General features: G+C 41.5%; 1 protein-coding gene across 2 annotated transcripts in view; it reads right to left on the reverse strand.

The window, feature by feature from the left end:
• Positions 1 to 1545: 1545 nt before the first annotated feature.
• LOC143352892 (uncharacterized) overlaps positions 1546 to 27807 on the reverse strand; it is a 42170-nt gene continuing 15908 nt past the window's right edge. Inside the window, exons 2-9 of one of the 2 annotated variants that reach the window (XR_013082012.1) lie at positions 23903 to 24118; positions 22293 to 22959; positions 16664 to 16818; positions 14759 to 15005; positions 10239 to 10460; positions 8693 to 8888; positions 2546 to 2612; positions 2422 to 2475 (exon numbers count right to left, since the gene is read on the reverse strand). Coding sequence is in view for 1 of the 2 variants with exons in the window: in XM_076785912.1 (XP_076642027.1) it covers positions 2609 to 2612; positions 8693 to 8888; positions 10239 to 10460; positions 14759 to 15005; positions 16664 to 16818; positions 22293 to 22959; positions 23903 to 24010 (1599 nt within the window). In the remaining variant the exon portion in view is untranslated. Of the gene's footprint in view, positions 2613 to 8692; positions 8889 to 10238; positions 10461 to 14758; positions 15006 to 16663; positions 16819 to 22292; positions 22960 to 23902; positions 24119 to 27807 lie in introns of both variants that reach the window. The other variant, XM_076785912.1, reaches the window with a different exon arrangement.

The following is a 27807-nucleotide window of genomic DNA, read 5'->3' on the forward strand; positions in this document are numbered from 1 at the left end:
TTATCGCGATAACGTGCTGGCGCTGGACGTGTACAGGGACGAGCGAAAGTGTAAACACACTTTGCTGGTTTTACATAAAACGTGATAATACAACCCACTTTTCTAAAGCTTAGGTAATAATATTCATACGATGAATGTCTTAAACAAAACATAACAGTCTATGTTAGGTGATATTAACAATATCTATATTTTACGAAAATAAGGATTTGAAGCAATACAGTTTTGCAAGTTTCATCAGAAACGGTTAAGATAGTACACAAATGCTAGGGAAGTGAAATTGTCAACAAACACTGACAGCCAACTGTAGTAAGACACGTTTCGAGTGGTGTTTACACAATTTTTCACCTATTTGAAAGTTAGTTGACACGAGTAAGTCAAGATGAAACCACTTAGTGCAGATAAAAGAAACAGTATCATTTCATTGTGCGATAAAGGTTTTTCACTACGGCAAATTGCAGTAGAATGTGGTGTAAGTCATACGATGGTTGCAAGAATAAAGAAAACCTATGGTAGCGTGTCAACTTCTTCAAGAAACATGACAATCCACCTTCAGGTGTTCATGAATTGTGGAAAACGACAGAACAAGAATGGTACAACATTGAGCCGGAAATGATTAAAAATTTAATAGATAGTATGCCACGCAGGTTAGAAGCAGTACAAAAAAGGTAGAGGAAAATGGAGAAAATATTAATTTAAAGCTTTATTTCGACGAGCACGATTAAAGTGGAAAACTGTAAAAATTGTCTTCAATCCCTATTTTCGATAAATATTCCGTATATTGTTAATATTAACGAAAATAAACTGTTGTGTTTCGTTTATCCTATTCACTTTCGTAATCATTAGTACCTAACCATTATCATTCAATCGAAAAATAGGTTGTATTATCACGTTTCATGTAACACTAGCGAAGTGTGTTTACACTTTTGCTCGTCACTGTATGTGGAATCGTTAATTTTGACGAAAGTCTATTTTGAATAGATTTTATACGGCCTCGGACGTTTATCTTGGACACCCGCGGCTCTTTTCGCGTCCAGTTTTCAATTGTCCGATATCCCGCCGACAGATTCCAGATTTGACAGAGCATAGTAGGATTGGAAACGATAAATACGAGCTTATGCGACCGTCCTCGGACTGACGATCAGTTAACAGCTAAAGGGTACGCGACGTCACAGCGTTCGCCGGATGCGTATGAGCCGATACTGCAACCCGTACAGCAGACAACATGAATGAAACGCCATAACCACCGGTAAAACATTTATAAAAGGTAGATTGAACAACGAAATACATATCTACGAACGGATCTTTTGCACGTTACAATGAAACATTTCACCCGTTCGGGGGGGAATAGCGAAAAGTTCGATTGGCTTGGACAAAAATGCTGGACAAATGTCTGCACAAATCGCGACCACTTCCGGAAACATCGACAGGAATAACAGAACTGGCTCGCTTACCTTTCCGATCGATCTTTCTCGCTCGAACGAGTACTAACCTCTGCCTCAAACTGTTCCCTTGGATCGTCTACCAGCTGTTCGATCTCGTTCGGATCGCGCTCTGAAAATTTCAAATCTCCCGCGAGATGTGCAGTTTGTCTCCGAAAATTCTCGCCCGTCGTCCTCCCTGCCGTGTGAAGGTGTCGCACCTCCTCAGCGACCTCACGGAAATGGTTCAGCTTTCGTTTTGGGAACGTAGGTCGTGTTTTCCTCTCGCAATCGATGTACCTCCTCAATTCCTCGATGCGTATCCCGTGGGGGATATTCAAAGTTCTGTACTCGAGGGGCGATCAAAGCGATCCTGGAAGGATCACGATCGTAGCCCGCCTCGGCCTGGGTTTGGCTCGCGCTGCGAAATCCTCGGAAAAATTCCCAGAAGAGTGCAACGCGCCGAAAAGCGTCGCTTGCTAATGGAATGCTCGGTGTCAAGGTCCGGATCCACGTGGCGGTATGGATCCGTTGCGTCAACTTCCGTTCGTTCGTTTTCCAGAGAATCGATCGAACCGGTTTGTCGTGCTCGCCGGTAATCTCCCTGTTTTCCCCGGGAAAAACTTCCCTCTGTCTTCGCTTGCTCGCATTTTCCTTGGCAGCGCGGCAAATGGCATGATCCCGAGCCCGGAATACCTTTCGCTGATGTTTTCCGCCATTTTTCCGTCGACGGCTGCCAGAAATCCTTGGACTTGAGCGCATCTGTCCGCGATCAAACGAGAAACGAAACGATTCGTCGCGATTATCCTTCCTCGCTTTCTCCCGAGACACTTCTCTCTCGGTGTCTTCCGGAGAACCGTTTCTTTTTTTTTTTTTTTATCTTCCGTTTTTTGGACGAAAGTCGACCAACGAACTTTCGTTCTCCGTCGAGTCAACATAATTCTCCGTCGACGAGGATACAGAGTCTAAAATTCTTGCACGTGTCTTTTCTTTTGTGTGTGTGTGTGTGTGTGTGTTTTTTTTTTGTCGTTTTTAGAAGTTTTTTTTTTTGTTCGTTCTCTCTAAAAGAATGCTCATCTAGAATCTTCGGAGTAATGCGTGTCTTGTAATAAAATTTTCTTTTCTACCTCACGGTTCTCTTGTTGCTCTTAGCCAATTATCTTCTTCGTTGGTAGGTTAGAACTTCGCGGTTACCTGCGATTGGAAAAGAACGCGATAAAGCCACCGTCGATTATGTGGGACAGGTTGAGAATGAATGAGCACGATTTTTAAAAGAAAAATTGTCTGCATTAATCGATCGTTTTTTCTTTTTTTTTTAATAAGTTGAAAAATCGATTTTTCAAGGTTCTAGACCAGACGACCCCCTTTACCCTCGTCCGTCCCTTCTGCCAATTTCACACATTTTTCACCTAAAGGATGAGATGTTATTCTGCCATTTGTAGAACAATTTTTCTGAAACTTTGCGATTTGTATTTTTATGAGATGAATAGACTGCGGATCTTTACGCAAAATAAAAAATATTTGCATTGATTGCAAGGCACAGGAGGGAAATAAAAATTTCATTCCTCTTTTAATTATTTTATCAAGCTGAAACCAATGGTGACTTGAAATCTTTTTAATATGTCCACTGCTTTAAATTCTGCTTACCCATTTTTGTCCTAAACACATAAAATCCGCAGTCTAAACATGAAACATGCGCGAGCAACATATGGCGTAAATGTTTATTGCTTTATTGTCAGTAAGATAATTAGCAAAGTTAATTGTTCATCGTTTCGTTGAATTTGATGAACATTCGACGCACGAGGGACACATTAACCCTTAGCACTCGAATGGCGACTATAAGGCGCCACTAAAAATTGCTGTATCATTATTCAAAATATTTTTCACATTATTAAATTTATTTGTATTTAATAAATTACTAAACATTTCAGTATTGCACGAGTAAATTGTACCATTTTCGTATGTATAACATGAAAGTAAATATATAGAAGGGAAATATTCTAGGCCGGAAAAAATGTTTCATTTTGTAGTTAAAATAGGTTCGAGTGCAAAGGGTTAAACTGCGAAAATCAGGGACGGATACGGTTAAGCGGGCGCCATAGGTGGACCGATGAACGTTGCGCGTCAAGGACAGGTGTTTTCCTAGTTGGGGTAAGATAAAAACTTGCCCTTTCACCTGGCCAGCTTTCGCTCGCGGCACGAATGTTCGGATAAAACCGACGCGAGCGAAAGCCAGCGAAAACCAGCACACGGTCGATGCTGAAGCTCGCCGATTCGCGAATGCCTCGCGTGCTTTTCTCCCGCGATTCGCGGTCCGGAGGCGATCACGCGAGCCGATTAGGTTATCTCGGAGATAGGTGGAAACGGGAGGAACGGAAAAACCGGACGGTTTCCTACCTGGTGGCACGCGAGATCCAGGGAACGGGATTTCTCCGCCACAGCGTTGAGGGAATGATCGATTTCCCCAGTACAGTAATGCCTCGATACATGTGGAAACATCGAGACCGGAATTTCAAGCGTGTATACCGGAGTTGTGCAACATTCGAGTAAATTTTTATTCGTCATTCGGCAACAGTTTCTCAATCGTTATTCGTGCTACAGTGATTTCTCTATATATGTCGCCAAGGCCTGGATGATAAACGTCGCGTCGCGTCGCGAGGAATTGCAAAGCTCGAGAGGCCTCTGACACGGTTCGGGTATGTCTCCTGGACGATACATGACGCTGGCAAGACCCGTGACATATATCGAAAATTCACTGTATTCGTTTACGGTAGAGGTGCACGAATTCTGTAAATGTCCGAAACTTTAATCGCTTGTTACACGAGTAGTTATGATCGTAATTATATTGTGTTTGGTGTCGTTTTGAACGTAAAAAATGAGACGAATACGACAGTCAAAGATTCAGAAGAAACCAAAAATAAGGAATTTTGATTTTTGAATTTAGAAGGTTCAGCTGGAATCGAATCCTTTGATGTCTGCCGAACGCTCGAACCTCGGTCCCTCTTTCTGTTTCTTTAGGTTCGACACACTACGAAGAATGTAGTAGCTCTTCTAGAACTGTCGCTCGGCAGACCCGAAGATACGACAGTTACGGAGAGAATTCTGTAGTCTGACGATTAGCGACACCGATCGGGACGAAACTGCCGGCGTAGAGGTAATTAAGAAGAAAAAAACATGTGACACATTTGATACCGATTGTTTTAACAAACATATATTATTGAATAAAATTGATACGGTTTTGTTAGTTTTTAGAAGCTACCCATGAGTCGTGTACTAGTTCGCAGTTTTGTATATCGCTGCGTTTTTGAAACGTAACTACAGCGTTACACGAGGGATACCTGGATTTATGATCGCCGTGGCACGCGACTAAATTCGTTGACCTACTATTTTACATATACGCTCGATGAATGCCGGTGAGTACACACGTACACTAACCAGTCACCTGATCTCGCTCAATAGAGAACGTGAACTCTGGTTCAGGTACGAGTTTCTGCGAAACAGATTTAGGCTTTCTGTTCACGACGCGTTGTGTAGGCTGGACATCTTTTCAAACACACAGTCGAAACATCAATTGCACATGCAATATGGTCAAATCATCAAATTGAATTTTTTTCTAATCGTATCTTTAGTCTTACTGTTAGAGAAGTGGTTGTAAATATGTTCTGACAGACTGTACAGAAGGTGCACAATATAGAAATACTTAATTCCAATTTTTATTTCTATGAAACGACAAGCACGAACACTTAATTGCGAAAAATGGTGCAAAGTGCCTATTGTAGTAACGGAAATTCTCTCTGCGTTGGTAGAGAATAACGGATGTAATATCGAGAATCGCATATTGAAGTGGCAACTACCGAGGCTCTAATGTCGAGGCAACTACAGAGGTGATGAGACCAATCTGTAGGTGTAAGCAAATGCTCGCAATAGCCATTACCGTTGGTCCGGTACCATTTACTTTAGACAGAGTGGAATTAGTCGTACAACCATTGTATCTAACGTTACGCTTGGCTCATTTGTTTGCTTTGTCCCGACCCGTTGAATGAACACAGATTCTCTTATTCCGGTGTGACTTACTGTTAACGATACCGTATCTATTTTATTGCCTTTTCGTCGGAAATATTAGGGGTGGAACTTGGAAAAATTTTCGTCCCAGTGCAGACGGAGTAATACACCTGGCCACTATTTCCTAATAATTCGGTAAATAAGTTCCGTAAGGAATTTGGAATTATAATATTTAATATTAGAAACTCCCTATATTACAGTGATATTACGTCAAAAATCGTTTAGAACCGATACGGAAAAAGTGTCCTTTTAGGGGTGGAACTTGGAAAAATTTTCGTCCAAGTGCAGACGGAGTAATACACCTGGTCATTATTTCCTAATAATTCGGTAAATACGTTCCGTAAGGAATTTGGAATTATAATATTTATTATTAGAAACTCCCTATATTACAGCGATATTACGTCGAAAATCGTTTAGAACCGATACGGAAAAAGTGTCCTTTTAGGGGTGGAACTTGGAAAAATTTTCGTCCAAGTGCCGACGGAGTAATACACCTGGCCATTATTTCCTAATAATTCGGTAAATACGTTCCGTAAGGAATTTGGAATTATAATATTTATTATTAGAAACTCCCTATATTACAGTGATATTACGTCGAAAATCGTTTAGAACCGATACGGAAAAAGTGTCCTTTTAGGGGTGGAACTTGGAAAAATTTTCGTCCAAGTGCAGACGGAGTAATACACCTGGCCATTATTTCCTAATAACTCGGTAAATACGCTTCGTAACAAATTTGGAATTACGATATTTATTGTTAGAAACTCTGTACATGTTTAAATATATTATATGTCTTACTATATCTGTTTAAATATATTGTAATAAATCATCCGTTGCCTTTCGCATTTGACTCCATTCGCGACGGTGCCAATGCATGCCGATACCGAGTACTTTACCTTTTGAATACGAATCGAAACGAAAGAAACGAATTGGATCGCTCCCATCGCCACTCTGACGGTGTCTGGATGTCAGTGAACGCGTTATCGACGCGGGCCGTTCGATGACTTATAAACGCGAGCGTGCGTGCACGTTCCGGAGCGGCGGCTAATTGCTTTCTAGGCGCTACAGTGTTCGACGTTCGCGGCCGTTGCAGAATATTCGCGACGATGCGCGGTGACCCAGTACCCTCGCGAGTTCAACGCGTTCCGCACTGCTCCCGATAGCGGGCGAGGGGGAGGGGGGGGAGAGAGGTTCGTTTTTATGTGCCTGACAGACGTGTCGAGCGTCATGCTCGCAAGGAAAGGAGGTTCGTTGACGTCTCGATTATATGTATGTAGGTCGATCCGGTGAAACATTAAAGCGCGCTGGCACATAAACGATTTCGATGAAAACGAACGTTTCTTATGCTAGTTTGATCGAACGGCGCCCGCCGTGCTGCGCTCCTCCCGTTATATAACCCTTACCGTATTTACGACACAAAAATATTTCATTCATAAATGCGAGGCTAAAGAAACGACGAATCGCTATGCTTGGATCAAATTTAAACATTAGGGGGGCCCATAAGTAATCAATCATTTTGAAATCTAAAACAATCTTTGTAGTAAATTCAGTTTTTTATTTATTAATTTATTATATAATCTCCGTCATTATCAAGGACAGTTTGCCATCTTTCCTGGAAATTTTCAATCCCCCTCTTACAGAAATCCAGGGTTCGTGAAGCATAATATCATTATCATTATCGTCACTTCGAGGACAGTCAGAGAGATCATAATCACCAGCAGCAAACCTTCTGAACCAACGTTGACACTTGTTGACCTCCAACACGTCTCCGTAAACATCGCAAGTTTTCCTTGTTGTTACCGTTGCATTGAATCCCGCGTGAAAATGAAAAAGTGTGCAACGACGAATATGATCCTCGGAAGGTACGGACGCCGCCATTTTATAACAGGGTTGTAAAAAAATGATACTTTTTAGAATATTTTCAACAGAAGTTGCTTTAGCGAAAACTGTAAAAGAATACGTGTTTCCTCTTCGATGATCGGCGCAGAACTAAAGGCAAAACAAATTCTTTGCAAATAATCGATTACTTATGGGTACCCCTGATATTTGATGGTACGGCTGTACGCGGACACCGAACGAAAGTGCAATCGCGTGGCACTCGAACGGTCAGCAACTGCCCGTCCTCTGGTAATCGCCATAAAACGTTCTATAAAGTTCGAAGTTCACGAGCCGGGGCAATCCGGCAGGATTTAACCCCGTAATTCGTCTAAACAGTCAATCCGCTGTGCGAAACAAATCATTCGACCGTCCGCTTTTTTTTTACGTAAAAAATTCCACTATTTTTCGATTGGGACGGACTTTCTACTCTATTCTGTCGATAGCATTCGAATATGCGACACCCGAGATTAACCTGTCGAGTGCACGCAGCTCACGCGCGGATTCCCGGAGGCGAATCTGGGACGCCGTCGCCGCGCCGGTTTATCGTGTCGTTAACCACGAATCGCATCGGCCGAATTCCGCAAACTCCTGATCCCGACGGTTCACGACGTGCTCTATATCTCGGACGGGCGGATAGGTGGATAGGATACGGCTCGCGTTAATAGGAGAAGGTAGTAAGACGGTAATCAACGGGATACTGTCCGGTTTGTGATAGCGAGTTACGGGGCACGTTTGTGTTCGAGCTGCGACAAACGATCACGGCGAACCGGTGAAATTGGTTAGGTTGTTGCGTTCGAAATATCCGATTTTTCACTGTCACGTAAAAGAAACTTATCGATCGAAGCAAACACCATTCCGATCCATATACATTCTGTCAACGAATTGCGAATTTTTTGATCGTGTCATACGTAGAATATTTCTGAGCAGCTTTTATCACCGCTCGAACGTAAACGTACCCCCAGAAAATATAATTAGCGAATCGGGTTAAACTTCGCCTTGGCAACCCAGAAATTTTTAACTTTTCGCGATATAATCCTGTACATCTTGACCGGAAAATGCCAAAAATCGAGGTTTTAAGGCGAGGTATTCACTGGTTCAAAAGTTATGAGTGTTTAAAGTCGAACCTCCCCTCCCCCAACGACCTAATCCCAACCATCTTGGATTATACCTTCTCTTTGAGATCCCGTATATGATTCCCCATATTTTAATTACCTTTCGATGATAGCTTGTTTCTATTTTTAGTATTTTCACGAGAAGATGTACAGGATGATATGGTAAAAAGTTAAACATTTCTGGATTGCCAAGATGAAGTTCAGCCGCTCGATTGGACCTCTTACCTTCCCGGTAACCACCAGCCGATGAGTCTTAGAACTGCCATCACTAACATGACGACTATTATTATGAGAAAAGTGATGTATATCACATACAGGTGGACAATCGATAGCATGTACAGCCAATAGTTGCAGTATTTGTCCGGTTCATACCGCTTGTCGTCGAAACTGGGCCACATTATCTCGAGGATCCAAATGTTTCCTGCCACAAACGATCGGAAAAACGCGTTAAAGTGTGATAGCCTCGGATGTTCAGCTGGAAATTGAATCCTTCAAAGAAGAGGTGGTATGATAGCAACATTTCTGTTCGAGACGATGTTCAAAGATCAAGAACATCATCAAAGTATCGAGAACTAAAGATTGATAAAAAAAAAACTGGACTACAAGAAGCTGGACGACATCTAACAGACACAGTGGACGTGCATGAACGAGGCATCGTGATTGTTACAAGACAAAATGAATACATTTAATTCACAAATTTTACCGATAAAATCATTATTCACGAAAACAGCATTTTTTGGTTACTCTTATTATTGATATTGGTAGCTCGTAACCGAAACAAAATTTCAGTGACTTATATTGTTTACTGGTAACCAACGAAATATCGATCATTTGAAACGGTCATTCGTAATCAGAATATTCAAGATTAATATTTTCTAGTTACTTTATTTTTCGGAAAATTTCATCGAGATTTATTGCTGACATTCATTTTAATAAGTATTAAGTTTCACTGAATTACTTTTGCAAAAACATTCTGAAAACTGTTACTTCGGATACCTCTGGTATCAACATGTTTGGAAAGCTTCTGTTAATTTGTTTCCTTTGTGATTTCGCGCTTGCTTGCGCCACCGTCGCGTCGATATCCCGCGTTTCGATAGAGGATTTCGATTATCGAATTTCGAGCGAGCGTCCCCCGATTGATTCGGGCTCTTCCGCCTTCCGAGAGTGGCTGCGATCTCCGGTTTTACGGTTTCCCATTTCAGCATCTTTTTTCATTTCTCCCTCGCCCACGGTGGGCACTTCAACATCGACGGATAACGAATCGCGTAACTCGATTGCCCGAATACCCTATTCACCGGCAGATGAATATGGAAACTCGGCAAGAAACACGAAAATCAGCTGCCACTTTCGTACTCGTAATAAGGACGTCGTTCACCGTGACTGCAGAAGTAAAAATTAGCGGCTGGTTAGCCCGAGAAACCGACGCCATTACGTCCGCGAATACGTGTGGCCGGGCAGCTTGTAACTATGCGCGATCACGAACTAGAATTAGGTTGCATCAAAACAACTTATGGCCCACGTCTGCCAATTACCCGGCTGGCGAAGCGATCGATCGGGTTTTGCACGTCCGAATCGGATTTTCCTAATAAAATCGACTCAGTATTTCTGGATGGGATTACAAGACTAGTTGAAAATGTTAAAACACAGAATGTAGGAGCTGCTTCCGACAGGAAATAAATCCTGACCACCGTCGCGCGGAATGAAGGACATGGGGTCATGGAAGGTCTTGTTTGTGTTGTACACAGCATCTCGAATTTTGCGTCTTACTCACCCATTATGAACCACAGAATTAAGAACCCTGATAGCACTGCTACCACAACTGTCACGAAAGATATTTCCGATGTTGGAGGATGAACGGTCAACAGCTCCAGCCTTCTTGATCGAATCTGGGAGTAGGTGACCAGGAACATGAACAGAGCACCAAAAGCTCCCGCTATGATCATGTACGTGGGAATTTCATCTTTCGCGCGACACTGTCCTGAATATTCCCAGCCTGAAACAGAGGAGAATTCACTGAAATGACTTTCGAGACATGTCTGTTTGTGTATCGTCTTTTACTGCTTCCGATCGACGTTAACCCTTTGCACTATAGAGCATCGAATTAACACTAAATCTACCACGGTCAAAATGATAAACATTCGTTTAGGGAAAATAGAATAAATTTCCCTGTCCAAGCATTTGTTACATTGAAAATTAAGGTCAATCTCAATAAATTTAGGGTTGCCATTTTTATAAGGCAATATTTACCAGATACTGTTAATGCTTGGTAGGTTTAGTGTTAAACTCGTGATGAAGATTTCGATTATAATCCACTAAGTACAGTCAGCCGGAAAAGTATCCGTCCACCCTTTAAAAACGAAGAACTTTTATAATTTATTCGCCAACTTATTTATGGCATTTTTCTGATTACAATGACGCTAAACACGATATAATTTGAACTGTATTCAGTGGTTTAATTGACGGTATGTCAAATGCTGTCCCGTTTTCTACGTTCGGCGCGGTCACAAGAAAACAGCAGCCCTACACGATCTATGTCACAACACGGACCGGAGGATTGTCATTGAATGAATGATTACGCCTCGCATTTTACTTCAGCGGCTCTTGCCTCTAGTCGCTTTAACGATATAATCGATATATCAAAGCACTGGTAGCATACCGATATTTATCGATAACAGTATCGATAGTCACACCTCTATTTCGCGCAGCTTTCGATTCTGGCGGCTGGTATGTTCTTGAATCAACAAACGAATCGACGCAGATCGATATCAATAAGTTCTCGCGCGGTCTCTGTTGAATAATGTAACGCTAATGACGTTGCTTGACTTCCACTGTCTGTGTCACGTCCTATTTCGATATTTAACTAAAGGTGACACAGCATGCGAACCCTTCCATTGTCTGCCCGTCCTCCAATCACGACAAATGGATAAATGATGTGTGGTGAAGAAAAAGCTTATAAAAAGATTCAAGTACAAGAGAGAAGTAAGGGGTTAGACGAAATGGAAAATAACTGAAATATTTCCTACTATATTTCTCACGACAATGAATCAAGACAGAATATAGCTCAATTTGTAGCTGGAGATATTTTCTAGCGCGCGCTGCTCTCGATTTCATCCAGAAAACTCATCCAATGGCGTAAAAATGCTTGGATTCCACGGCATGCACATCGTCAATTTTTGGCGTACTTCTAACGCTTATGTTACCAAATATCTGCATAATCTCGTCAGCTCATGACCAGCGTGCGCTAGATTGAACCTTCCTCTTTCGAACGAGCCCTTTCCCAGCGAAAAATATTCTCATATAGGGACGAAAAGTTGAGGCACGTAAAACTATTTTTCATATATTTTTGTCGGTAACGTGGTCACTCTACCTTATCGCGAATCTACAGAGTCTTCACTAGATTCACGGGACCCGTCTAAATGACGGACTCGACGTTTTAAATTTACAATTATTAAGTGTGCAAGGACCCACTTGCGAAGAATTGTTCAATAGGCTCGTTTCTTTGAGCACTTATTACAATAAAAATGGCTGAAAATCTGAATAATTACAATCATGTTATTTCTACAACGTAAAATAGTCACTTTTAGTGCTCCGTAAACCTACTGTTAAATAGAACGGCTTCTTTAAAATCCGACCGACCTTCCTCTTTCGAATGAGCCCTTTATCAGCGACGAAATATTATATAAGGACGAAAAGTTGAGGCGCGTAAAACCATTTTTCACATATTTTTGTCGGTAACGTGGTCACTCTACCTTATCGCGAATCTACGGAGTCTTGACCGCCGTTACCCCATTCTGTCCTATTGCATGGGCAAACGTAACTTTATGGGAACAATCAGGACCGCCAAACTTCGCTTACTCCGGCCGATCGATTCTGTTGAAATGGTCATGTAAACGTTTCCCGACGGCGTGTCCTATTTCTACGTACTGCACAGTATTCCACGTATATCGATTACGTCGAGTTTAGATTATTCATCTATGGAGCAGCGATAATCTCGTAAAAGTGACGAGCGCTTACATGTACACCGGCAACGCCGGCGGCACAGGGATTGACCTAATTCGAACGATATCCGCAGTTAATTAAGGAGTAATTAAAAAAGGAAATTGAGCTCTCTCTCCCCCCGGTAAAATACACAATTGAGGGCTGCACACATCGGGGAGGATTAAAATAACGTCTACTCGTCCAAAGCGGTCTCAGTGAAATACAACACGCGCGCATCTCATCGGGATAGAGCGAAGTAGCTTTTGACTTTAACATTAATTGCAAAAGAGATTCACATCCATACTGCGTAATATTAACACAAATAAAAAAAAACGACGGGCGTTAGTTTTCAGTAGGACGCATTTGATGTTCACAAACGGAATTTTAACGGAATTGACGTTATAATTATCAAATAGCATGCGCGAGAGTATTCGACGATGATCATTTTCATTAAGTTTCAAATCGTTTTAACCGAAATGTTGTTTTGTTTCGCGAGAGCTCTTCTGTTATCTTTACTGCAGGGACGATTAACGGAGTGCCGTCCATTATTTACGCGTTGTTCAAGACACTTCGTCTAAATGCGAGTTTTATTCATTTCCGATTTACTGGGTACGACCGCGGACGTTTCATAAAAAGCCCTAAACGAAAGTGATCCATCAACGTCGCAGATCCGTTGATAAATGTACTCAAAAACTGTTTTCTTTTTATTACTGTCAACCTCGACAGTGCCTCCATGCAGTTTTCCCAGCACTGTTGCTATCAACCGCGTGCAACTCAATGTGTGAACTATAGTTATGCGCAGAGGATGAACAAAATAGTAAGTGACCAAATAATTCGTTATCATCCAGGCCTTGGCGACATATATAAAGAAATCACTGGACTTTGATTTCTACAATCCTGTGCAATTTCATAAGAACTTATGTCTTCGTGTTTATACATTTTCGATCCTACATACGTACGTGCACACACACACGAACTAATTTATACGCATATTAGTCTAGGTCTAGATCATTAAAACTTGTACCTTAAATGTATTGTGTCGCACCAATTATATTGTACAATCGATAAGCAATACTGGTTCAATCTATGTTTTGCGCTTTGCGAAAAGTAATTTCTGAAGCATAATAAATTATGAAAGATTATTTCATCAATAACGAACCCCACCGTGCGAAAGGTTAAAAGTCAATTTGTAGCTCGCGTACACGTGAAAATGGTAAACCATTGTTTTATACTAGCGCGTGATAAATAACTTCACGTATCGGAGAGCTCGAAGTGGCCAAGACAGTAAGTTTCCTAAGTCATTATAGAGCAAAGATATTTAACTGTGCGAAGCAGAAGCACTTTTTGCGAACTATGAAACTACGTGCCAGATAGAAGCTACAAGGCAGGGAGGAGAAACTCTCGACGGATTTAAACGTTATTATCGTCACGTTAGTTCGCTCCTTCGGGAGTAATGGGGATGGAAGTCAAGACACATGATTAATGTGTCCCGAGCAACGACAGCTCTCTCTCTCTCTCTCTCTCTTACGTTAATTATTGATAATCGGTTAGACGCGAGGTATTGATTTGGTCCATTTTCGTGTCTTAACCAAAATATTACCACCATCGGTTTACATTTTTCTACCAATTGTCTCCTTAGTTCCTCGAGTTTTCCTAAAGTTAAAATAACGATTTGCAACACTAGTCAACTATCGATAAGAACACCGGACGAGTCGAAATTACTTGTCTCTCATTTTGTCTTTTATAACTGTACTGTTTAATGCAAAAACTGTGCGAGCCAAAACAGTTAGTCATTGGATAATGGGAAAATCAGTAACGGTTCTGTAAAGCACATTAATATCGACGGATGTTACGTTTGTTTTGTGCAAACTACGCTAAAATTATATCACAATTATATAATTTAAACTGGCAAATATTGACTAAACTTGGCATATATCATTTTATGAAACACGTAAAAGATATTATATTTCGGAAAATGTATGCATTCCAAAATATTATACCGTATGCAGCAACTGTAGATAACCAATGATGTAAAATTAATGTGATTTTGTTTATTCGAGCACAACATCGTGGTCGTCATACTTGACTGTCAGACATTGACTTTTGTGCCAATAGTGATTCACAGTACGTGAATAAATCATATAGCATGCAAGAATGATTCTAACATTTCTCATATGGTCATCTAATTGAAAAGAAGGAGAAATACTTTAAAGGAGAAAAAGAAGGAGCGTCTAAACTGTTTAATACTACTGAGAATTGAAAACGGCCAAGAAATGTGGATGTGGAAATAATAATTGTCGGAGGGTCACTCACCGACAATTAGCATGAGGCAGGGCAAAAGACTAAGGAGCAGTAAGAACGCAGTGGCGATGCGCGTTTTGAAGACAACTTTCAGTGCCCTGTAAGCGAAATCGATCGTGTTCTTCGCTTCGACGTTCGCGTCCTTCAGTTGGAACACGACGGAACCATAAGTGATCCCTTTATAGTTGTTGGTGTCCGCCTCCACGTCCGGTACTTTGACACCGTTGTTGAAGAGCCGGCGCGACTCGTCACCTGAAAACTAGAAATCAACATAGGCTCCGTGTGATTAATTCAGCGCGCAGCCACGAATTTTACAGCAGGCTGTCTACAAGTTAACGGTTCACCGTCTCCGATGAAATATTCAGTTTGTTACATGTCAACCAGCAAAATTCAATTCCGGCGGAAAGCCCGAGTAAATTGTTAACGTGGTCTAATTCCTCGAAAGATTGTGGCATTACACATTTACGACACGGGAACTCTCGACGCCAAGAAATTATTACTGAAATGACCGTAACGCCCGTAATTGCATTGGGAATTGCAGCATCTCGAGTAACCGAAACGGGTCAATCAACATTTTCCCATAAACGTCGTAGATCGAACAGTACATTAATGCTCGCAGTAGATTAATTATTGGATCAGTGTGAAAAATTCGATGAATTTTGTCATTCCCAAAACCAATACACAGGGTGTCCCAAAAACGTTGTACTTGAAAGGGATAATTCCTGAGAACATTTCAAGTAACTTTTTCCTTCGCGAAAATCTTCTCCGTGGCTCTATTCAGGAGTTATTAACGAAACTCACGGACCAATCAGAGCGCTTCTATAGCGACAGCTCTCGCTGAGCGTGGCGTCGGCATTGGCCGAGTCAGAATTCGCCTGCTGTACCCGCGCTCTGATTGGTCCGTGTTTTTCGTGTATAACTCCTCAACAAAGCCGCGGAGAACGTTTTCGCAAAGGAAAAAGTTACTTCAAATGACCTTAGGAATCACCCTTTTCAAGGAAAGACTTGGGACACCCTGTACCCGCAAACTCCTTTTTGGAAATGAAAAAAGAACTGAACTGTAGGAAAAGTATTCTGCAACGAAGCTCACCGCGCAAATTCCGGGTGTACCGTTCCAATTTTGATCGATTCGGTCTCTTCGGGTTCATTCGGTGGAAAATTAAATGGAAAAGGAAGTAAAACGAATCTGTTTCCAAGGGAACATAAAAAAGAGTGCGCATGGGATTCGCACAGCCAGTTCCACCCGATCGTCTCGTATTTCGCGTTCACGGGTGTAGTATAGTCCGATAATTGCTCGTATATTCGTGGTCGCAGGCAGCCATTTCAGCTCGAACGATGGACCGCAGAGCCTCGGCAATTTTTCACGCGCTTGAACTGTATTCGGGTCTCCGAGGACCCGTCGCATTAATTTCACGCGTATCGCGCGGCCAGTTCGTTACGCGTTTCGGAAATTTCGTGGTGGAACTGGGGACGAAAGATATCAAACAGGATCAATCACGTTGACTAAATGGAAAAAGCGACGGGCAGGTACATTGCGAAGACCGCGGACTGCTATTATTATTACTATGCATATTATGCAAAACAGTATATACTACAAGAACTTTGCTCGAGCTTTAAATATCCGCACGCGGCTGCACCTTGCCCTTACGCAATATTGACTAAATTATGTACCTGCAACGTCTAGGTTCAGTAATTGTCTACTAAGGACGACATAATAACGCTAATAACATAGTGAAAAATAAATTTCATGCTGCAGTAGGCGAGACTCGGTTAGTGGAGCTAAATTTATGAAATTGTTATCATTAAAAGCCATTAAGTTTAACGTCGCTCGACTCGGATCCGTAATCATCGACTATAGTTTTAGAAATTCTCTGACGGAGGAAAGAACATTTCAGGTGAAACTAAGGGGCTTCGTACCTGGGAGACTGAACTGCTTGCTCGCCGAGACTCCTCGAAACTGCTTAATCCGTATCCGTGGGTCATCGTCGTTTGGTGCGCGTTGGCATCTGGTTTCTCGATCTTTTGTTTCGTCTTCTCCCTGTACGGAGAAGAATTTCGTCGAGGTGAGAAACCTGCGCAGAAAAGAAAACATATTTACGTGAAATTTACTTGATCGAACAGCGGTTTGTCGTCGGCGAATAACGGCATAAATGGCATGCGTAAGACAAATTTATTTCCTGGTTACTAGATTTAATTCTGCTGCAATTTTATTAGGTGTGCCCATAAGTAATCAATTATTTGCAAAGAATTTGTTTTCCCTTTAGTTCTGTACCGATCGTTGAAGAGGAAACACGTATTCTTTTACAGTTTTCGGTAAAGCAGCCTGTGTTCAAAATATTCTAAAAAGTATAATTTTCTTTTACAACCCTGTAATAAAATGGCGGCGTCCGTACCTTCCGAGAATCATATTCGTCGTTAACAACAAAGAAAATTTGCGATGTTTATGGAGATGTATTGAAGGTCAACAAGTGTCAACGTTGGTTCAGAAGGTTTCCTGCTGGTGATTATCATCTCTCTGACAGGCCTCGAAGTGATAATAATGATAATGATATTAATGATATTATAATGAAAATTTGCAGGAGAGACGACAAACTGTCCTTGATAATGATGGAGATTATATAATAAATTAAGAAATAAAAACTTGAATTTTCTACGAAGTTTGTTTTAGATTTCAAAATAATTGATTACTTATGGGTCCCTCTAATAGTTGCACTAATTGAACAGATTTTCTTAAATTCTAACGGTAGAATCTTCCTACTGTTTCACGCTCCACCACATTTTTCTCATAAACGAACGAAATCCGCAGTTCGCTAGCGACAATCTCCCAAAATCGATCCGTGAAGAATATAAATTCGCGCGAATACCTGCAGAGCAGGTAGCCGGGCGGAGACTGTGTCTCGGTTCCGTTTGATAATTATTTATCTGATTTCGAGTCGAGCTACAGCCAAAGTAATTGCAGAAAGTATTTGTGAAGCGCGGGACGGAACCTGAAGCGGAGATATCGATAAACAGCGGGCACGAATCAATCTTTTAAAGGGGGACGACGGTGCAGAAAAGAAGTTCCGAATGGCACGGAGTTATTTATTCTCGTCCCGAACCTGTTACTCGGAAAGTGACCCGATGAGCTGAGGGATAACTCGCGCGTAACGCGAAACGGAATTTGGTTACTCGAGCGCGCAGCTTCGGGGGTCAGTGAATTATTATCGGTGCGTTAGGAATCGCCGTGCACTTTGCACCGTCTTGCGTTTCTGGGGTAATCGACTCCTACCTTCCTTCCTTCCCGGTTCGACTCGGAGCACGGTAAATTGAAATCGTAAATTTACCCGCGCGGAAATAACATAGCGTCGGGGAGCCAGCTCATGAGAAAAATGAGCGAGTAGATCTCATACCGCCGGTACCCGTCTTTCAAATGAAACGGGATGACAGCGAACTGCCGGGAATTCTTAGATTACTCCCCGTGATTCATCCACGAAGTAATTAAAACAAATGCGCACAGAATAGTGCTACAGAAAGGGCATGTAATATCGCACATAATACAGTGAATTCTCGATGTATGTCAACGACACGGGTCTTGCCAGCGACGTGTATCGTCCAGGAGACATACCCGAGTCATGTTATGTTTACACTCACGGGGTATACACCGTGGTAGTGGGGATAATTCCGCGACATCTATCATCCAGGCATTGGCGACATATGTAGAGAAATCACTGTATTTTGGAAAAAGAGCGTCGCCAGAGATCGGCGAAATTTTATCGACACCGTTATCCTAGCAGACATTTTGTAACAAATTTCGACAGCGTGAAACACTGAGAGAATCTTTAGAAAACTTGTCGCTGTTGCACGTATAAAAAGGAAATCGACGAATATTGAAATATTTCTGTTTTCTAATTATGCCAAATGAACAGGCCTGAAAAATGAAAATTCGAAATTGAACCTATTGAAAGATTCCACAACTCTTTCGATCTCTGATTAAGAAGCTTAATGCGACACTGATACAATGACTCAATGATCAAGCCTATAGCAGGTCTATCGGCTTCTGGTTGGGTATTCTGAGAAACATTTGGGCAGCGTCCACAGGATACGTGTGCGGAACCGTGCGTCATTGGACGGATATGTAACGAACACGTTCGCGTGATTGGCTTAGTGGAGTTAGTACGGTCGTGTCAATACCGATGAAGCTTTGTGATGTTAACCCGGTTTTACCATTATACGCGGTGCGTTCGGCTATAATAATTCTGATGATCGATCGGGATCATTGGCACGTCAGGTATTCGACCTTCACGGCACAGGACGCGTTCAATACTCCGTCGGTCGTTGCTTCCTTTACTTGGAAAACGTGCCTCTTTCACTCGCTCCAGCTGTATGCTTTACGCACAAAATTCTCTCATTTCGAAAAATCAATTTTTCAAATTACTATTTACGCGTCAATCTAACTACAAAATATGTAGAAAATTATACGACCAGGAGACACGGTGGAGAGTTGACAGTTTTGACAATGATTCAACAATAGTTATAAATTAATCGAACGTTTTTACTGTTTCGTGATTCTCCGGTCCATTGTTGTCATAAACCCGTGAAATCCGATGTCTGATTACGACTAGCAATAATTTGTGAGGTAACGATTCACGGATACTAATTTCGACAAACATACACGGCTTAGGTGTTCATTCCCTGGGCAGGCCACCTTATAAAACATAGCGTTATTGAAAACAGAAATTTTCTAATGTAGGGGAGTACCAATTACTGTTCCTATATTAATTATACTTATTTTTAAAGCACAATGAATATTAAAAGAGAAATATTAATTTTCTTTCTTTAAAATCAGTTAATATATATGTTACACATCTCTTTTGGAGATTCATTACGCTTTAAAAATAAATAGAATTAATATAGGGAGAGTAATTGGTACCCCCACAGTAATTGGGTACCTTACCCTAACAGGTGTATTCGAGATTTCTATTTTCAAAAAATATAAATTTTCTCTCCCTTCCAGGATGTTATTAGAGACATGTTCTAATCATTCCAGCTCGAAGACAATCGTACAGCGACGGGGTTCGAATGGTTTCGAAAATGATTCAATGAAGAGGGGCACCAAAATAACTTTTACACGTAACGCTTTCAACCCTGGCCTCGCCCATTAATTCGGAAGGTTCCGAGGATATCATGAGCGCGGTTTAATTGCGTCTCGTGGTATCAAGAACCTAATGGTAATTCGATGCTTACTACTGGCACAGCTTGATGCGATGTCTCAAAGGAGCCATGAGTGTCGCTCGTTTCATTGAGACATTCTAGTATAGCGATCGTGGCAGCTTCGTTTACGACCCGACTGCCGGGAATTGAACCTGATAATGCGCCGCCTGACAGCTTCGACGTCAGATTATCGCGAGTGACGCGCCTCATTAGGGACCACGGTTTGAAAGCGGTTATATTAAGTGTCGGAAGAGGTTTCCGTCGCAGGTTCTTTTAGCAAATAGACGTTCTTTGTTCGAATAGAAACAATTCGAATTTTCCAACGTTATCTATAACCTTTCCCGACTTTTCACGTAACAATAATAATAATACTAAGTAATTCAATCATGAGATTATTTTTTAAGATCCCATCCAAGCAGTTCCAATTTTTCCTTGTCTGGTTTTGCAATGTATGGCCTAGCACTGTCATACTGAAAAACCACTTTGTCATGTCTTTTTGACTCTGTGAGTAGAATGAAGTAATGCGCAATTCGACATTTTCAATGTAGTGAAAACACCTGCTGTTTATGTCAGACTCAGTTGTCATACATGTTAAAGCTTGTTTATAGTACTATCTCGTACGTGCTGTACCATTTCATTATACAAGTGCTATTAATTCTGACATCTATTATTAAACGGCGGAAACCTGTTCAAGACACTTAATAATATCGGTTTCGGTTCTTAAGACGGTTGTGAAGAACATATTATCAAATATGGATAATATTGGTTCTAACTGAAATCGGTTTCGGTTCTTGACAGCTCGCATTACAGTAAAGTCTTGATTTAAGCCGATCGGAGCTACTCGGTCTTAGTCGGTTCGCCTATCCCCTCCACTGGGAAGTATACTCCGCGAAAGACCATAAAGTTCGAGGCTCGAGCTGCCTCGGTCGCCGAATAGTATATGTAAACATGCCGCTTAATCCGACACCGGGTCGGGTATATCGGTGTGAACCACTACTAATCCAATTGCAAAACTTCTTTATTTTTCATTATTTTTTTATGGGACTCTCGCCAACCTATTTTTGGAATTTTTCTGATTGAAATGACACTAAACACGATATAATTTGAACTGTATTTCTTGTGACCGCGTTCGGCGCGGTCGACGCTGTCACAAGAAAATAGTAGCCCTACACGATCTATGTCACAGCACGGGCCCGAAGATTGATCAAGACTTTACCGTATATATCGGTTCTCAACTGTTTTTGTAACTTCGTGCAAAAAGACCTCACAACTTTCTGCCTGTGTTCATTTAAGAAGGCGGAGTCCCTTCGCGTTCATGCCCTTCAACTTAGTTTTTTCAAGGACCCAACTTTGTAATAAAACAGTGTGAGAAACTGAAGATGCTTTTTTCTTTTTGAAATTCCCCTTTATCACAAACTCTGAAAAGTTAATCTGCGATCTTTTTCCAGTTTTCTCGTATACCTTAAATGGAAACCGTGCTACCAACATAACAAACATATAAAAAATAATGAAACGAGTACCTTGATTCGAACCTTAACCCATTTGCATCATTAGCGTATATATACGCTCAATTTTCCTGGTCACTATCACCGAAGATATCTCAATTTATTTTTTTTTTCTAATGCTGAAATATGAAGTTCTTTTACTTGTAGAAATTTTTCTATTTAAATATAATAAAAAAAAAGGTTTGGTGATAAAGGCCTTATTTCCATATTTCCTTATGATGCAAATGGGTTAAGATACAAATTTCTTGGAAATTAAGTACGGTGTAAAGCTTTGCAAACTAAAGAAAACGAGTCTCGAACGGAGATTGAAAAGGTTCCGACTAGAGGTGTGACTATTGACACTGTTGTCGATAAATATCGACCAATATCGATACGTTACCATCGCTTTCAGAAGCGGCAGAAGCCGATTCCGAGCCACTGTCGTTTCTCGAGACAAAACTGTATTTTATAATCCAGGTAGAACAGGACTGCTCAACTGGTGGCTCGTGAGCCACTTGTGACTCTTTCCCCTACCTTCATCTTTCGAAAAAAAAAACAACACAGTGTACGACAGGCCGGTGTCTTCCCAAAAACTAGGCAGTCACAGGGGAAAGGAGAATCGTAGGTGTATCTCATTTTGCATTTTGAGCTTCGGGGTGTCTCAAGGGGGAGAGGAATGGTGAAAGCGACGTGTGGCTCGCGACGGAAAAGAAGTTAAGCAGCCCTGAATAGAACAATAAACAGCGACAAAAAAAAATATTTAGTTAGTCCAAGTTCCTCTTTTCATTTGTGTTAATGATATTCTCAAGACAAGACATCGAAAATCGGTAGTCACGCCTCTAGTCCTGACTCCTGCAAAAAGAAGTTCTCACCTTGGTCTGCGGAAGCCCGCCTCGGATCCTGCGCCATTAAATTCGGTCTGTTTTTTTCGTCCGGTAGGCCACCCAGACTGCCCCTTTGTACTCTTTCGATGGGTGGTTCGACGTTGTAGGTCACCGTCTTCGCTTCGTTGTCACCGACGCCGATCAATTCTCTGCTACCGTCGTTCATGCCGATGCTTCCGCGCGGCGATCTGTTTACGTTTCTCGGCTGGTGGAACGTCTCGGAGACAACGGACTCTCGCGGACTCCTTTGCGGACTTCGATCCACCAGTTCCATTGTGCTGCCACGCGGGCAACGCGGCGAGTTCGGGACCAGCGAGTGTCGCGGGCTCTTCAGGGCCAGGTTCCCGTTCTCGGACATTAACGACGTCCTTGAGCCGTTCAAATGACTGATGCTCTTTCGAGGGCTCCGGTTGTACGCGACGTCCGGCAATAGTGAGTTTCGTGGGCTGAGCGAGGCGTCGTGAACCGAATGCCTCGAACCGTACAGCATTTCCGAGGATGCTCCGATCCCGGGGACCAGGCTGTTTTTTGGTCTTCGGCCGCCATTGCTCGGAGTCCTGTACAACTCGTCGGTGACCAAGGAGTTTCGCGAGCTCCTGCCCACGTTCAGCAGGTACTGCGACTCATCGGACATCTCTCGGTCCTGACGCACCCTCTGGTTGATAGATCGAAAGGTTAAGTCTCCCGGCACACTTGCAAACGGAATATGGTTTTTGAAAATAAGTTCCGACGATTCGAGCTTTCCTTTTTCTCAGATGTTGTAAGGATTAGTTTACTAGCTGACGTACAAGGGTGTAGTGCTTGACTTTTTCGACGCGATCTATGCGAGATTTCGATGAACTTTGCACGTGGTAATTATGCAATCGGAGTCGGTGACTTATCTTAATTGTCCCAGCTATTCAGATTAGGACGCGTCTACTTGAAGATTCGCAATTAGAGATTTGTCGCTAAATTTTTCAGTAGTAATTGCAATTACAACCACAAAACTCCATCGTCACAGAGAACATCCGTCGCGAATTATTCTTTCGTACAAAGTTATAAATTCTGTAATGAACACTTTGATGATTTTTGGCTCGAATGATTTCGTGCAGTGATTGCAGACTCTCCGATGCGTATGACTTTATTGTGACCAGTACATTCATGAAACAAAACGGTATTTTGTTGATAGTTCTGAAATATTACTTTCTGATGCAGTTGCACATCAGACGAAAGAAAGCTCGATGAACGTACCGAACGAAGCAGTGTTTAAGTAATGTTTATAGAAATTAGATACTATATACAACTGTGCCTCTTATGTTATATTTATCTTGTTTTCGCTGTTTGATTACAGAGCGTTCGCTCTTCCGCGTCGTTGCAAAGGTCACGTGAATATTACCTGTCGCTTTGGAAGGAACATTTCAGCTGTCAGTTTCATAGGATTTTATTGTGATCGATCAACAAACGGGTCCTAAAGTTTCTCGTAACATTTGAACAATTTCAGAAAATCGAGAATTTCTGATCAAGGATTTCCAAAACATGGAGCTGGCGTGAAATGTTCACTGCCCAAGCGAGACGCAATGGGTGCGCGATTGTAAAATTACGCGAGCAAGATTAACAACCTGCTCGAACTCCGTTTTCAAATCGGGAACCATCTCGTTTGTAAAAATCTCCCGCGGCGATCTTTGCCGCTCCATCGTCCCTCTAGGGCTCGTTTGCGGCAAATTCATTGGCCGGTCCGTTGCGACGCTTGCGCGTCGTCCCCTCGAACTTTGCACCGCAGCCGTTCTGCACCGTCTCGACGATGTGCTGCGGTGTAACGAGGCGATGTCTCATCTCTGAAACAAAAAGAAAATCAAATTCCATTCGTCAGTTGCACTCTAAAGATTGTTGGGGATGCGCAAATACGAGGGTCAGTCACACGCAGTCGGGCCTCCTATCACACAGGATTATATAAATAATTTCTCAGTCAGTGATCTCTCAATATATGTCGCCAATGTCTGCATGATAAACGTCGCGGAATTATCCCCACTACCGCGAGGTATGCTCCGTGAGGGGCCGCGAAGCTCGAGAGGCGTCGGACGCCGAGGAGTGTAAACATAACTCGGGTATGTCTCGTGGACCATACATGACGCTGACAAGTCCCGTGTTGTTGACATATATCGAGAATTCACTGTATCGATTCCTCATAGCAAAGTACGAGGGCCAGTCATTTCTGTGAGACATCTTAGACTGTGTGTATACCAAATAATTAATCGTTAAGGAGTGAGAGTATTCGGTTTAATAAGAATTATTTTTCATTTACTGGTTAGAAAGTCTCCGCGACCCTAATCTCTAGGATCGAAAAATCGGAAGAAACGGAAGTTACACGAAAATGTGTTTCTTCCTTTAAAAATTTCAACGGGTCGTAAATAGTGCATATTTGTAAATTCTTTTAATGTAAATGTTTCTTCTCCACTGTGTCGTATTTGAACAATTCAGTTTTGCTACACGCGCTTGCAAATCCGCGATATACCGATTCGAAGTGGCAGATAATGCGTTTCAAATGCGTATTTGTCCTTCCCACGAGAACGAATCAAGGACACGTGTTTCACGACCAAAATTGGAAGCACAAAGGGACAACCGAGGAAAACCAACGCATACCAATGCAGGGACAAGTTGATTGCGTGCCCTGGCCCGTGTCTGTGTAACGCCTTGCAGAAAATTAAGTCCATACGGACAATTATTTCATTCGCCCGAGCACAGTGTTTCGTGCCGATGAACACTTTGCATGCCAGTCGAGTAAAAATATTCCCCGAAATATTATAATGATTCGGAAATTAGACGAAATATATTCGGTTTGGAACTTGGCTGACTAATGGTCCCCGTCGGTACCTGCCATTCGAACGAAGCGACAAAACTGCAATTGTTCGAAACTTTCTTTAAGTCGCTGATTACACATTCTCGTGACATTCAGAAGGAAGCAAATTGTTATTCATAGACTGCCGATCTTTATGCAAGATAAAAATGTTCCAAGTATTCTTTCTCTTTTGTTAATGTTTCAAGGGCTTAACTTCACCTCAGGAAACCAGATATTTTTCAATTTTTCTACGCAATCCTGTAGATTTTGGCGAGAAAATGCCGAAAATCCAAGTTTCGATTCTAGAAGATTACTGGTTCAAAAGTTATACGTGTGTGAAACAAACAATTGTACAAACAGGCGGAAGATTTTAGCCATTATAATTAGAAGTCGTGCATGAACGTCTGAAAATGACCAAAATTTTTGCATACACCCAATAGTTCGACGAATATATATCTGTTACAGCAAAACGATTGTTTGATCGATGGTGCTTTATCATTTATTATTGAAACGGATAAATCATGTTCAGCCGTTCAATTTAAGCATTTACGTTTGCGTTCTACGTATGTATGTATGTATATCTTCTCATGTGAACTTGCAATAGGATAGCTTGTCTAATATGTCTGTCGTTGGTTATACAATGAGAAATCATTTATCACGTTGCGAACGCAAGAATCCTTTCCTCGCTTAACCTTCTAGCTACCGTATGCTACTGTAGTGGCTTTCGTCATCTTACTGAACGGTACGTCACTATAACGGCTTTTATTTAAGTCATCTTATTGAACGTTCCGCCACTACAGTGACTCACTTGTTATATATTTTCTTATAGAGTATGTTTTGCAAAACCTGTATTGGCGGAATTTTACAGCTCAAATTACTGATTTTTCAAATATTTTTCTTCCTTTGTAACATTTAAAAAATACGAGAAAATCGACGGATTTTTAAAAATTTGTATATATTCCTTTATATATATATATATTGTATATAAATTATTAAATATATTCCTTTAAGTATACTAAAAGGCTTCGTTATTTCACTCTTTACATCAAGTGCCCTACTTTTATGAATTTTCCATATTCGAGGTCACGTGAAGGTTATAATATTACAGGTCGTCGAATTCGTCTTGACCTCGGCCATCATATAGCGATAATAAAAATATATCATTCCATTTAAAAAACTTCGATGACCTTGAAGTCTCAAAAAATATAACCTTGAACAAATATGTTTACCTATCATAATATTTGCCCCTCTGAACCAACTATTGCTTTCCTCTGAAATTTTCTTCTATCATAAAAAACAACCCTGTACATTATAACAAAATGGCTAAAAATTTGGTTTGGCACGTGCCTGCTATTTTTATAAAGTAATGGTAGTGAATTTGATAGTGCTCCTTGAACCTAGGCGTATAAGTGCGGTGAACAAAAGCTGTCGAGGAATTTCACGGCTTTATTCGCGTGCCGACCATAAAATTTTGAACAATATCTCGGGCGATTCGACCGGCGGTGGCGGGGTGCTAATTAAGCTGACGATTCTCGGAAGTGCGCGTCGTAAAGCGGCTTTCCAGTGCATAGAACGAAAGCACAACAACGAAGCAAAGGTGTGCACCTCGAGTGAAACTTCGTCGAGATCTTAAATCAAAAGTTTCGCCCGGCCAAGCTGTTGCCTGAAGGGCGATATATAACGTCACCTTGGACGAACGTTATTCGCCGAAGAATCGTATTAATAAATAAATAACTCTCGAAACGCTGCCGGGTGTCGTCGAGTTTTATGAGCACAGCCAAGGCAAGGAAATGAACAGCGCTGTTGGAATTTCGAATTCGCCAAACTTCGCGAAAGCGCCGGATTGAATTTAATAATACAATTCGAGCGGATGGAACACGGGGATTGACAAAAGCGCACCAGTCCCCCTGCTGAATAAACATTCCAGCTTATGATTTTTCAATAAACAGGATCATCCTTTGAAGTACGAAACACCTTTTGATGTGATGGCCTTTTGATGCACCAAAATTGCAATAAATCTGTCATTTTTATTTCAATACAACTCTCTTCTGGAGATCGATACGCAATTGGACGAATTAACGCTCGACTAAAAAAAAAAATGGGCATGGTTAAATATTTTGCAGAGCACCGGTAAATAAAATTCTTAGTCGCTTGAATTTTTTTATGGATATTTTTAAACTGCACACTCTTGTGGAACAATTTCTAGATTTTATCCCTCAAAGTCGGTTTCATCCCCCAAATGGAAAATTTGAAGAACATGTTTCAAATATCACTATTTGCATCAAACAATGTCTTGAAAAACAGCACTTTTATCTTAATTTTTGCAAATAAATGTTAATCCATTTTCTCGAATATTTGTATGTGAGACGTGAATAATTTGAATTTTTTGGAAATTTGTTTTAAACGGTGACGGAAAATATGGATTAATGTATAATAATTGTGTTGAAAGAATCCTCTATTCTTTCAGAGGCAGCATTGTATTCTAAGAGAATAAATTTTGTCGAGCCCTTACGGAGAGTTTACCGTGCAGAGTTTCGCGAATTTAGTTGTTACGAATTGTAACCGTCCGCTGCTTCTATGAATGTACATCACGATCGCTGCACACGCTCCGCGTTGAATGAATTAATATTCACGGACAACGGTCACTCTCTAGTTCATTACGCCATCGGTTGTTGCGAGAGGAATCAA

Source organism: Halictus rubicundus, chromosome 3 (genome assembly GCF_050948215.1).
Source record: "Halictus rubicundus isolate RS-2024b chromosome 3, iyHalRubi1_principal, whole genome shotgun sequence".
Lineage (NCBI taxonomy): Eukaryota > Metazoa > Arthropoda > Insecta > Hymenoptera > Halictidae > Halictus > Halictus rubicundus.